The following is a 14,211-nucleotide window of genomic DNA, read 5'->3' as shown; positions in this document are numbered from 1 at the left end:
TCCATACTCTTAAATTTTCCCATCCTATCCCGCCTTCTTTATTCTTCGGTTTCTTCTCTCATCGCGTTTATTTTTCCCTTTGTGTTTACAAGGAGAATGAGGCAAGGGGGCCCTCACGTTGTGCCTTATGCTAAGAGCCCCGTTGGTTTCTTTAATTGACAATCCCGTATAGGTTTGTTGCACAGTTGTGTATGGAGTTCACTAAAGAGGTGGGAACCCAGCAAGCGTGTTCACCCACAGGCCCAACATCGTATTGTTCTGGAATAATGTTTTCTTACTTTGTTTTTTCAACTACCTCTTGCTCTTTTTTTCAACAAGAATTCCGTGTGACACATACCTGCTCGATTTTGCACGCTAACTCTCGTGCCAACCAAATTAATGAGCACTTTATGCCTCAACTATTAACCCCCGCTGAGAAATTCTTATATTCGAAGGAAGAACATTCTCTCGTCGCCATTTTCCCGGATTTTACATCTTTTTTTGGGAAACGCTTTGACGTGTCGGGAGCGAAGGTAAATGATAATAGGTACATTTCCGCGAGATGAGTTTTTCTTAAATCTCTTGGGATTGAAGGCAAATATTGATATTTTCGTAATTATCTTTTTTGTTCTCCTCAAATCGCTCCACAAAAAATGACTCTTTAAAAATATCGCTATCTCCGTTCACTTCCGAGATATTCCCCGAAAACTGGACTCGCAAAAAATGTTCATGTCATCAACTCCCAGTGTTTTCCTCTCCTCAAATAAAACTCAATTTTATTTTGCAAAAAAGTCAATAATTTTGAAGGAATATCCATAAAAAGAATGCGGTGAAAAAAATGTTGGAAAGTTCTTGGCGTTTCTTCAAGACGATCATAAAGACAGCTTTCGGCCCTATCGACATTTCAATAAAAAAATATCAAAGAAAAATGGACACTCCTCGGCCAATTAAATTGTTATGATCGACTGATTTTATGGGAATAGCAGTAGCCACTGGAAATTACTCAGCAGTAGTCGGTACATTGGTGAAACATGTGAGTAGGGGGCAACTACTGGACAAAGCCGGTATCGTCTAGACCCACTGTACATGGAAAGTCGAGGGTAATAAATATTTGAAACATACGTTCGCGTTCGGTATTCCAAATGATTCTCATGCATCCACTGCCATTGGTCCGATGAGGTGAACGAGAGGGAGGAAGTTATGACGTCTTTCGTTAGCAGGTGAAGGTAAGGATGCACAATTTGTTGCGGACGCGATTCGAAATGCTCCTGAGAGTTATAAAGCAACTTGTAACCGGCATGTTCTGCATGCGGGAGTCTACAATCCTCTCCATCCTCTCAAAATCTATCTTCCCATCGGTTTATTTTATTTTTCACAATGTATAGTCGTAGCATGAAGACGTTCTCAAAATCATGACCAATTCCTTACGATTTTTTCACTTTTACAGCGCATATCAATTGTAATTGAGACAAACGAACAAGTTTTTCAAGGATATCTTCGAATCTAAAAGAGATACAGAAATTTATAATCATAACTTTTTTGCAATTCTCATTTCGCTGGACAAAAACAATTCTAACGAAAATTCCGAGATTCTCCTAGATTCTGAGATATTGTTACCCTTTGCCTATTAGTAACAGAATTATTTACTAAAAAAATTAACGACTCTAAAAATCGATAGTCGAAAAATATATTTCAAATAATCGTAATTACAAGTCAATAATTAAATAAATATATATAAAATAAACCAATATCACCTCGTACATATATTTTCCGCGAGGAATCCCCTAATTGCAATTTTCCCACATTCACGAAGATCGAAATTTTATTCCATCATGTTCTCCATTTCTCCAGGCCAAGTACAGCCTGGCTCTTTTATTGTTTTTCTGTCTCTCTCTCTCCACAGGTAATTAAATATCTGTGCACGCCGCCCCGATGCGCTACCTTAACGATTGTCTCTGGGTCAGAGGTCGCGCACGCACACGACGGGGAAATATAATGCCTCGGAGAAAAGAGGTGGAGAGGAAGAGGGAGAAAGAGGAGGAAAGAGGGAGAAAAAGGGAGTAAGAGGGAGAAAAAGGGAGTAAGAGGGAGAAAAAGGGAGTAAGAGGGGGAAAAAAGGGAGAAAGAGGGAGGAAAAGGGGAGTAAAGAGGGGGAAGGGAGTAAGGGGGTATGTGGGAGGGTAAAAGAGCCAGTGAAGCGCCAACACTGCAGCCAGTCTCGCGATATTCTCCTCTCCTCCACACACTCCTTCAAAACAATTTTTTATTTCACTTTTTATTCACATTTTTTTTTTTTTTCCAACGAAACCTCCCTCGCACCTCATCCTCCACTCGTGCACGTCCAATACCATGGGAACTATTATGCTTATTAAGGTGGAAAGTAATAAATTATAGGCAGCTAATAATGGGAACCGCGAGCGTAATCGATGTATGCAAAGGAAGTTGTTTCGCCTGGTCAGAAAGAGCCCCGCATTTTCACGGACACGTCAGCATTATTTCTATTCACAGAGAGTAAGTAGCATGTATACCTCATTATTGCATTAATCAGTCAATTAGAGGACGCGAAGTTTGGAGATTAAAAAAAAATTGAGACAAATACTGATGATGAGACCTCGAGGTGGAACCGGAGATGCAGTGGAATATCCATTTCTCCTCATCACCTACACCCATCGCATTGTTCGAATGCTCTTTGATTGATTTATGGTTAACCCTTGCCATATGTACCTCCCATCCACCCACCCGTCTGACAGAAGAGCTAGCAGGAGGATAAAGACGGAAAAGATGTATCTCTTTATATTCGCAACCTACCCGTCATTAATGTACGCGTATATCTCGCTGTCCCTTGTGGCAATTATTTCAATTTTCAATTGGATGGGGAAAATATGGGGCATTAAGGGTCTGTCAATAGTGGAATTTTATGCGGAGTTGTCGATCTTTGCAGGAATTTAATTGATTTAATTAAATTGAACATACAATTATTGTCGAAAAATTCTTGCGAAAATTTAATTTACGGTTTTGGCGCGGAAATTTATATTTTTACAGATATTATTATCAAAAATATATGAAATATGTGAATACATTTTATATATTTGTAATCATGAATTTATCATAATTAATTGACGAAAATCATGCCTGACGCGTACTGAGACTAATAATTACTTTCGCCAAATAAATCCCCACATTTTTCTGCTAATTTTTTTTTATACATTAAGGATTTTTGATCCGTGTAAAAAAAAATGATGAACTATCAGAAAGTAATAGACGATTGAATGGAATGACTTGAATTAATAGTACCAGCCACATTGGGTAAAAGCAGCAAGTGGTGGATAATCTCACATCCTGTTTCTCCAACAACCCCAGCAAGAAGACCCCAGGTAATGGGATTTTATAACACAAACAGCCGCCCAGGTCGATCGAAAAATCGTCGAGTATAATACAGTGCGGAGGTTGCCCGAATGAATCGAGAAAAAAAAAATTCAATAAATAAAGAAGAGGTCCCCGAGAGGAGGAAGGCAAATAATCTCGTGTCCACTGCTGGCAGTGTGCACAGACTACAATTTTAATTAACCCATGGGTACCAGGTAGCCCCCCCGATGGCGATCGAATCGGGTGCACGATCTACAAGGAATCTACATAAGATCCTCCACCAGCGGCAACAACTCAATCGACTCCTTGGCTTTTATTCTCTGGACCTCCTTAAGGTGGTATATACTTCCTCCCTGGTATCCTCATGTGATACACAACAATTCTGCTTGTGCGCGCCTTCTACTCTCTTTATCTTGAATAAGAATCGGAGATAGCGTCTTTTTAATCCCCCTCATGCCACCCCCCGCCCACCACCATCCACCGTCTTGCGGTTAAAATGGGATACGGCTCATATTGTCTAACCCCTTCTGGCTTTTTTGAGGCCTTTGTTTTCTCAGGTTGACTCCAGTTCGTGGCCAATGGTCAGGGGAAAAGAAAATACTCGCGATAGGTCACTTACACGAGAACAAAGTACTCAGGGACTTGGAATCCTCGCCGGCCATTTTGTTGGCGAAACCAGGGAATAATTAGGGGTGAATTCTTACGAGACAACTCACTCGCTTCTCCATCTTTTCTCTCGTATTCCTCGATTTTTTATCTCCAGAGAAAAAATGGCAAATATTGCCGTTAATGATCAATTTTTCTGTAGATTTTTGGACATTTTTTTAATTTTTGAATTTATGGAATAATTTAATGATTTGATTATGAATTGAAAAATAAATGAAATTCTCAACATTTTTGACGTTTGGCTGTAGTATAACAATTCTTTGACATTTTTTCTATCTCAAATTCAAATTCATCTCTCGAGATAGAGTCCAGTGCATAATACGGGTAACACGATATGAATGACATGTACAAAAAGGCGGCAAAATGGGGGATTTAAAAAAAATGATAATCGCAAGTGGAAAGAGCTATTTTGTGATGGTCTCCAGCGGCTCGTGCTTGAGGTCTACTGGGGTGGTCATGGTTTGGATGATCGCACGTGGGGTCTGACGACAAAGACGAATAATATCGATAATATTCCAACCGCCTTTCGAAGGTGGAATCCTTCTCGCGTCGATTGGCTTGGGACACTGTACCATGAGATAGAAATTTTTTTTTTTTTCCACCTAGGGGTAACACGATAGTCCACCGTATGTAAAACCATCTGGTGTAAAACGAGCTGCTGGCTCACTCGAGTATTAAATCAGGTCCTGTGCCACTCTTTTCTTACACTTTCATCGGCAATTCCAATTGCCCCATCACTTCCACGGATTTTACACCATTTCAATACATTTTCAAGATTAGTGGGAGTTGGGCAAAAGCGAGCTTCTTTGATACCTCGTAAACCGCCGAGCGAAATCGAATGATTTTTTTTTCTTTCCAAACTCGAATGAAGAACTTTCAAGTGGAAAAAAATCGCTGGATTATACTCTACCGATTTCGAGTTATTGGCGATTGAAGACTGAGAGATAGAAGTGAGAAGTGGTGAAGTTCTGGTGAATTTCCGAGTTCTTACGGGAATTCAACGGAATTTTCAATGAAATTCTACTGAAAAAATGGAATGGGGGTGGAAGTGATGGTATTTTATGTTGCTGAACTGAATTGGAATTTTATGCGAAATTTTATGGATATTTTAAGAGCAATTATTAGAAAATAGATTGAAAATTTGGTTTACGGGATATTTGCGAGAGCAAGTAGGTGTTGATTTATTTGGATTTTTAATTGAACTTCGATAGTTGAAGTTTTCAATGAAGAACTTCTCAGTTTTCAATTTCCCAAAGTTTTTTTAAATCGCCATAAAAACAATAAAAATATATGTGTACATTGAACAAATTTGATGTTTGCTGTAATTATTTTGAACAAATATGTCTTTAGTACGAGAATTGTTAATATCCTACCCGAATATATAAAAAATTGCTGCAGTACCGAATTATTTCCCCCGCACTCTGTCAGCACGAGCCAATGGCCGTATTTCAAATCTCGCGCATTAGTTAATGTCCTCGAAAATGACACTTTGTACGGCGACTAATGGGTAATTAAAGTCACCGAGGTTACATTTACCGGGGAATTTATTAAACGAAAAAGCAGACGTGCCCCCAGAAGGACTCGGGGATTTTCACTTATATTGTCCGGATTTTATGGATATTGGGTTGTTAACGAAAAAATGACAAAACTTTCAGGAGTGATCGTGAAACGTACAATTGCCCCATTCCAAGGGAATTAATGGATTACCCTGACTTTCATTGCTGGTGTGTTGATTTTAGTTGCATCGAGTTTCGTTCACTCGTTTTAATCCGGAAAATTAACGAATCTCATTCGCTGATTATCAATGGTGTATAATTAATTATGAAGTCTGATGTATGAATTTTGAGTTACAAGATGTTGTATAGTCGAACAATGGCAAATATAAATTTTTCATTTTTATTCAGTTCAAACTACTGAAGGGTTTAACGAATATTGATTTTTTGACAACTTTTTGGAAATTCTACATCTGCAATTGCTCGAGTATAAAAACCGGTTGAATATACTTTCAATGTGTTTTATTAATTCAACTCATAATAATTAATTTCAATTGTTCTTCGAACATCGAAGTACCATGCATTACTCTGATTTATCAAATCTCTCTTACATTATTGATATAACATGTGCGCATAAAATTTATTACAAAAATTTTGGGTTCAAATGTCTTTCGCTAATATTAGTGACTAAAAATGGCAACATTTATCATCGAAATGATGATGAGAGACATGAACCCCATATCATGAGGAAATACTCTCGTTCTTCAAATACATTATCAATCTTGCCTCACAACTCTGGATAAGAAATAATTGTTCAAATAAGAAAATTCTCATCACAAGATAAAATACATTGAATTAAATTCGTGCTCTTATCTCAAGATCAGAGACGTGCAAAACCAAAAGTCGCACCGGCAAGATCAATATCGATCCGAGTATACATCGATCGATTCGCTTACATCGAGATTCCAGGTTCTTATCGATAAAAAATCACTTAAATAACCGAGATTTTGTTGAGATTTAAAGCCCACGCTCATGATTCATTCTCACGTCATCAATTAATGGTCGATTCGACCAGTCAATTAAATTTTCATTCTTCATAGTTTCATTAAGTAATCGTTCCTCATAAATCGAGATCAGTGGAATAATTTAATTGGTTTATGATAAATATTCGATTAGTCAATTGAATCTCCATTAATAATTCATGGAGCAATATATCTACTTATGATTATAGTATTATACAAGAATCATTCACCCTCCGCCCCGATTTTTTTTTTCAACGCTCACCGGTTCAAAGATCAACCTTGTAACAATCTCAATTATTTCCCACTATTTATGTACGTAAAGCTGATATTATTAATTTCTCATTCACTAGTACACGATTTCTTTCATCATTAAATTTGTCATTGTTGGATTATGAAAGTTCTGATTAAATGTCTTCAGAGCTGCACACAAAGGGCAGAAAAATTATCGGATTGAGAAATATTTTTTTCTCGTTTTGATGACTTGATATTTTTGATAACACTCACTTCAAGCTCCGATAATTGCAAAAATGTGATAATCATTGAAAGAAGGGACATTGAATTTAATTAGGGAAAAGGATTATAAAATATTGAGTTCAAATTTTAGAAAATATCTCTGAATCTAAGGACCTACCATAATTTTGCATTCTACCTTTTTTGTAGCTTTCATTCCGCTCTATATAAAAGATAAGAACAAAAATTTCACTAGCTCCCCTGAATTCCGAGATATTTCTGAAAAACTCGACAAATCACCAAATCGACTAGTTACCTTTTTCCAGTAAATAAATTCTCTTCCCGTACGTCCCAAATTTTGATGAGTGCTTAAAATAAAAACAACCCGATCGATTCCTGTGCGTTTGTACCCACGTCAAGTCGTCAATTACGAATAATATTCTCAACCAAAGAATTTTCCTTCCGAAGTTGTCCGAACCAGAAGTGACAGAGACATCAAAAGATACCGGAAGACGAGAAAAAAAAAGTGGAGTCGTCTAAATTGAGAGAACCAAAATTAATGTCTCCTAATGTGATTCTGGGACAGCTGGTAGATAATGAAATTGTGGAGAGCGCCCTCAAGTGTCTTAAGAAAGCCCTGCCACTGACCTTTCTCGTAGTTTATCTGCCGCTCCTGTTGTCGTGCATTATCAGCAGCAACTTTGAGTAGGCCCTGAATATTCCTCAGTAATGTTTCAGTACTCGATACTGATGGATCCTGTCCACCCTGTGATACTGCAACCGCTGCTGAGGCAATCTGTGAATAATTCAGTGCCTGAGGGCTCTCAGAACCAGGCGCTGGCAATGGAAGATTCTCGGGTACATCCGACAGATCTGAAATTCACACCAACAATTATTACTCACCAAATCATCAACAATTGGTGAATTTATGTCAACAGGTGCATATCGTGCGGAATTCACATTAATGAAAAATAAAGTTAGTGTAATGGTGGGTAACATCGATGGAGACCAGGACATTAATAAATTTGGCGTTGGGTTTGAAAACCAGCTAACATCGTTTGAGCTACCCGAGAGTTTATGGTGAGTGCGTGTTAGAGAGTCGTAATCCTCCCCCAGCCCCTTGTACCCCATCTTCTTACTCCCTTCCTTCTTGATTTAACGTTAACACTACAATCCAATTTCTTATTTATGGCTTTACCGTTCATATGTCACCGTTATCATTTGCATAATTCCCATAAAAATATTCGCACTGGATTTCAGTTGAGTTGTAGCTGGAAATTAATACTGAAATTTCCAGTGCAGAAAACACGGAATTTACGGTGGAAAAGTGATCGCTGAATTTTTTGAGATGGCAGTCGTTAAGGAGCCGTCCACCGCACAACTCTATTAATTTATTTTCATCTTCAGTTACGCCTGGAGGAATAACTCCTAGAACTGTGTCAATTTGTAGTAGCCAAGAAAAAAAAGGGTTAAAAGTAAATACAATGTCTTATGGTTATTGCAGTGGGTGGCTAGTGCAAGTGGACAGGATGACCGTGTGGGTTCTCTTTTCGTTTTGTCTTAGAGAGTCCACTCAAGCCTGAAACCCTTTCAGCCCACACCGCAGTCAGTGAAAAAAGCAAATGGAAATAAAAAAATGTGTAAAAAATCTCCCCCCTCCCGGAAAGAGAGAGGAGAGAACGGCGAGGAGAAAACCGCCCTGTGCTTTATGGCCAATGATATGTGTATTTATTGTATCGTCTTTTAATTATCAGCGTGCGCACCTACAACGAAACGGCATTCGGTTACTTATTGCTGTAGGTACATTATAGCACTAAGAGTTCTCCTCTCCTCGAATTTAATGCTCGCGCCTTCTTAACAAAACGATCCCAGACAAATGCCGGCATATCCTTTTGATACACCTCGTGTGGCTTTTACAACACTTATATTCCCTCCCAATACTTTTCGTTATCTGCCCACCGCTGACGCTAAAACCATTACAATTATCGTCGAGGAGAACACCAGATCGTTACTCTTCGAACAACAAATACAGTGGATCTCTGATTTTCGAGGGAAAGGATTCAAAAAATCGTGGTATTGCCCTGGACGGAGGGAAAGATTTTATTGAATCTCCTGGCAATCAGGAATTGTTACTAAAAAGTGGAGTAAAAATATATTAGAAATGAAGAGTTAACAATAACAAAACGTCAAATTTTGGAAAATACTGCTTTCTATTCTCAGTCCCAATGTCACCTGATTTTTTTACTTTTCCAAGTTTGAATTCAATTGCAATTGAAAGAGTGCACGAAATTACTGAACAGAATTATAATGCATATCGATAAAAATTGGGTTTAACTGATTGAACCGATTTTCCGAAAAATCCCATTTTTTTGGAATTTCAAGGAATTTTTAACAGTTTACAGTACGTCATACGAGGGTGATGATGATGACAAATCTCGATAATCCCTGAGACTCCCAGATTCTCCGAAAACCCCGAGAAATCGATCGTCAGGAATGAACTCCCTTACGCGTTATTTCGCGTCTCATTAAATCAGAACGGCATTCCATGGGCGTGTACACTCCCACGGACATTCGATGGGATTCTACTTCGATCACCATAGGTAGGATGTACCGGTACAAAACGACACGCTGAGAGACACGATATATAAGTACGATACGTTTCTTCTCATCCCAAATGTTGCATTCTACTTGGAAGACATAATCCCGCTCTTTCCAAAAACCCACCTCATCCAGACAAATATATATCGTATATTTATGAATGCAAAAAACTGTCCTTTATTTTTGCCGGATATTTTTCATTTTATGATACCCAACAGTTTGTTTTGACACGAACTCCAAATGACCATTCTGATGGAGGGGCAGGAGAACTCGTTTAAACTCGAGACTTAATATTGTTGAAATGTTAATTGGTCTGAGTCTGGAGATTCGAGAGGCGCGAAACGTTGAAACGTCTGACTTTGTCCCGGAGTGATCGGTTGGATTATTAAAATGAAACTAAATGCCCACCGATGGCCGGTCTAATGATCTCGAGATCACCAGAGGTGCTTCATTTAAATTAAAGAGAAATTTCGAGCGATTTGAATAGTCTTCTGACCGGACTCCATGCCCTACGATTATTACCGGTTTGTCGAGCGGCTACCGGTGCAATTGATGATGCTATTCCATTGATTATTTCACACCGAATGAGAAAAGTTCGATGCTGAAAGTCCTCATGATAGTCCCTGGAGGGAACAGCTTCTCTCAAGCAGACGAGAGTCAGAGTGTCTTGACTCTCGGTGGATGATCGATGAGTGGCTCTGACCCACCAATCGTCGAAGAGCATAACCCCTCAGTATTCGAGAAGAATAAAAAAATCAACAAGCGATATAATTATTATTTTTTTCACTCCACCCGAGCTGTTCGGAGAGGATCAGCTGGGGAGTAATCGAGGCGCTTTTCAATTCTGGTGACGGAATAATCGATACAAAAGATTGCGACTCCATTCGTTAATTGCCCATCCAATTTCACCAATTACCAAGTCCATTTCTTTTATTTAAAAATCCGACATCATAACTCTTCACTGTCGTTCATCAATGTCCGAGGTACGTGATAATTAATGAGCAACGCCCTCTTAATTCTTTCACTTTTTTCTCATCGGGATTCTCTCAGTTCGGAATGGAGTGGGAAAGGGGGTGATTCTAATTGTGCGAAGGTATTTAACTAGGAGTTCTATAACCGACCTTCGTCCTTTTCGTTCTCGTCCTCGAGGTCGTCCGACAGGTTGTCGTCCTCTTCCTCGTCGTCCTGTGAACGATGCGACGCCGCACCCTCACTGCCAGATTGTTCTCCAACACTTCCACTTCCCGCGGTTTTTGACAAATTCAAAACAGGACTGTGACCATTCGAGGAACCTGGAACAATAAATTTCAGTAGTTGTTATTTTTTTAGAAAATTCGTAATGAACAATTCATCGGCACGAAGAAAAGTGGAGTGCACACAACAAAATTAAACAATTTGAAAAATTAATGACAGGAACTTTCTACGTCTCTCTCTCTCTATCTATCTATCTATCTCTCTTTCTCTCTGGAGTTCGAGTTTTGCATTGTGGAACTACCGCAAAAGAGGTTTGACAAGTTGATGGATCTTATTTACACGCACCATTTCCAATGTTAGAACAGCCAAACCAAACTATCCACTCCCATCTCTTAAACCACCAGTCGTACTTTCCCTTTTCAAGTGTATTTGATATCCTAGGATTTTAATCCTGACGTGGATGGATACTGTTTGGTTTGCCGAGGAAATCCCGTCCCACAATTTCTCTATTCCCCAAGCTTCCCACGCAATAAAAAAAAATTCAATACTACAAATCTCCAAAAAACGAAAATCTAGGAATTAAGACTTCAATCAAAATAATGTAATTCAATAAAAAAAAATATATTCTCATGTTTATCGTGTATTTATCGTCATTTATGTGAGGAATTGATTTATGATAAAATTGATTTCGTTGAGGTGAATATTTTTTTGGAAATATCAATTATGAAATCGTGCGAATGCGTTAGGACTGTCATTGAATAATTAACCAGCAAAACACTTTGTGGTGAAATAATAATTCCACAAAGGATTTAACCTACAAAAAGAGAATGAGATGTACGAGAGGGAGATAAAGGGTTCGACCAGACGGATTAAAATATTACGTGGAATCAAAGAGAAAGGTTTTTGGATATTGCCGCGAGGCTCTCGTCCCGGGTCTCCGAAACCCGATATCTAAGATTCTCCGGGTATTTTGATTCTGTCTCTCTCGGGTTGTGGGTGAAATGGGCAGAAGGCCCCAACGAAAACGAGAGTATAAATGGTGAAACGGAAGAACAAAGGAGAGGCCAATACTTGAGGATCCGGAAAGGGGGGCTAAAAAGTGAGAAGAGTAAAAACGTCCAATGGGATTTTTCTGCTTGACTTAGTCCTCGATCTCGATCAATCGATGGGGTGAGGACTTCTCTGAATTCCACTATGCACTATCTTAATTCTCTTGACGTGAGCTGAAATCTTCTTTTAAATTGTTTTCATTTCGTTTTGTGGCATCCATCAGGAATTACCGAAGCAACGGTTTTATGGGGGGGAGAAAAAATTACTCCTGTTCGAATAAACGATTCAAAGAGAAAAATTGTTTTAATTTCATTTGACTTTCTGGGGGAATTTTCAAAGTGAAATCGATTTAATTGCGGATTTCTTTGATAACGAAAAATTTCGATTATAACTTCAGTAATTTTAATCTATTGGTACGTATGTAATTAGCAATTTATTATTGATTATTTATGTACTTACCATTGTGCGAGCTCAGGTCCCTCGGTTTGTGGTCCAGCGCCAGTGCTCTCTCAGGATCTCCCCTCTCCTCTCTGAGCCTAAAAAGAAAATAAACAAAACTTGCATAAACCCTCGATTACCACTCACCCTCTCCTATTAATTTCCCAGATCCGATGGGTATTAATCAAGTAATTACTCGAGCTGTGGTACCGATAACACGTAGGCCGATAAACGCCAGTTTCCACGTGCAATCGATCAAGAGACGTACGAATTATTGACTCCGGACATTCAGCACAAACATACAAAAATCGTACTTATCATGAGAAAACTTTCTAATTCTCACACCGAAAAATGAAAAATCAAGCTAAAAATCCCGGAGATGTCTTCCAGTAGTTGAGGAGGTTGATAGCTCATTAGGAAGTCAAGACGCCCGAAGCCAGAAAACTTTTAATCCCATCCTTTATATTGTTTGACTTGAACGAAAAATAGGGGATGGCAGATACAGACAGATAGAGGCAGATACAGGGAAGATAACCAACAACCAGTGGTGAAAATCGTTAATATTTTCCTCTTACTTTTTTACAGTTAAAGCACACGGCGGTAAAAACTGCAGTGACCCCCCACGGGAGAACTGAAAAATAGCCCCCAACCTCGTAACAATAAAAATCCTTTCTTTCCCCGTAAAGCCCCCATGGCAATAATTGCGGTGGATAAAATAGGGCATTTTCATTTATCACTGAAAGTGGATCGTATACCACGTAAATGAAAATTAAACATCAATGGGGAGGGAATTTGTTTGTCTCGCACGAATATTTCAGAATGATTCCGGTGAAAAATATATTCATCCCCCTGAAACTTTATCTCTAACCGTGGCGTTTTTTTTTCCGCGGCTTTTCCACACCTCGAATCGAACCACGAGCCATTAAGTAAGAAGTTAATATCATTAAACATAATATTGGGCGCATCTGGGAGCCGCAGAGCACTTACCAACCCTCCCTTGTATACTTCAACATCCCGAGAACTTTACCCCCTCGTCCTCTTCTTTCATCCACCTCTTCGGTTACATCCCACCACCCCCATCCCCTCTCGCGCTTCTTCGTGCCTTAATTTTTTAATGAGAAAATGCTTTCAAAGAGGCCAAAGAGAGATACAACGTCTACGAGCAATAAGTCAGGGACTGATGGGCCGCGGTGGTCGTTCAAACCACTGGAATACACTTCGTGAGGGAAATTCACAATAAGATATTTTCGAGGTGTAACACCATTTGTTCTCGTTTGCAATGAGAGTTTTGATTATTTTAATGGACTTTTCGTGCACTCGACTCCCCTTCACATCCAGATAATATTGATAATATATCAGTTTTTCATAAAAAGTTATTCGCCATTTTGTTTCGATGAAATACGTCAAGATTTTATTTCATAAAATGTAATTCCACTATAAAAATATTACTTTCCCTGCAATGAAACAATTACCAAAAGTTCACCAATTCGTAATTAAATACCACAATTACTACATCAATTTTCTAATTAAAAACACAATCAAAATAATTGAAAAAATGTTAAACTGCCAATCAGAAATTGCTATCAGAAATTTTTAATTTAATTATCTTTATTCATACCCCTCATCTCATTATAAAAATCGGACTAACCCGAGCTCTCATTAATTGAATAATTCCTCCTTGAATTTGAATGTTAATTGGTAATTCGAGTCGATTAAGATACAAATGAATACTTCAGTTTCATCTCTGTATGACCCTTTTCCCGCAAAGAGAGTCAGTTTGCTTAGACATCGTTGGGGCAATAACCCGTACAACCGTGAAAGAAGGGGGGGGGCGAAAGAGGGGGGTTATTAAATTCGTAATTAGTCGAATATTACATGGAAGCGTCGCGGCGCCGTGGAAACCTTCGCCCAGAGTTCTCATTCTCCTTCACTCGACGTACGCGTATTCACGTTTA

General features: G+C 38.8%; 1 protein-coding gene across 5 annotated transcripts in view; it reads right to left on the bottom strand.

Annotated features, from left to right (window-relative positions):
* dac (dachshund) overlaps positions 1-14,211 on the bottom strand; it is a 160,239-nt gene that overhangs the window by 45,979 nt on the left and 100,049 nt on the right. For all 5 annotated transcript variants that reach the window (XM_011302142.1, XM_011302141.1, XM_011302144.1 and 2 more), the window contains 3 exons: positions 12,278-12,354; positions 10,696-10,866; positions 7,625-7,849 (listed from right to left, as the gene is read on the bottom strand). In XM_011302142.1, the coding sequence (XP_011300444.1) occupies positions 7,625-7,849; positions 10,696-10,866; positions 12,278-12,354 (473 nt within the window). The remainder of the gene's footprint in view (positions 1-7,624; positions 7,850-10,695; positions 10,867-12,277; positions 12,355-14,211) is intronic.

Source organism: Fopius arisanus, unplaced genomic scaffold (assembly GCF_000806365.1).
Source record: "Fopius arisanus strain USDA-PBARC FA_bdor unplaced genomic scaffold, ASM80636v1 scaffold00026, whole genome shotgun sequence".
Classification (NCBI taxonomy): Eukaryota; Metazoa; Arthropoda; class Insecta; order Hymenoptera; family Braconidae; genus Fopius; species Fopius arisanus.
The sequence above is the reverse complement of the archived record's forward strand: the minus strand, read 5'-3'. Positions and strand labels throughout refer to the sequence as shown.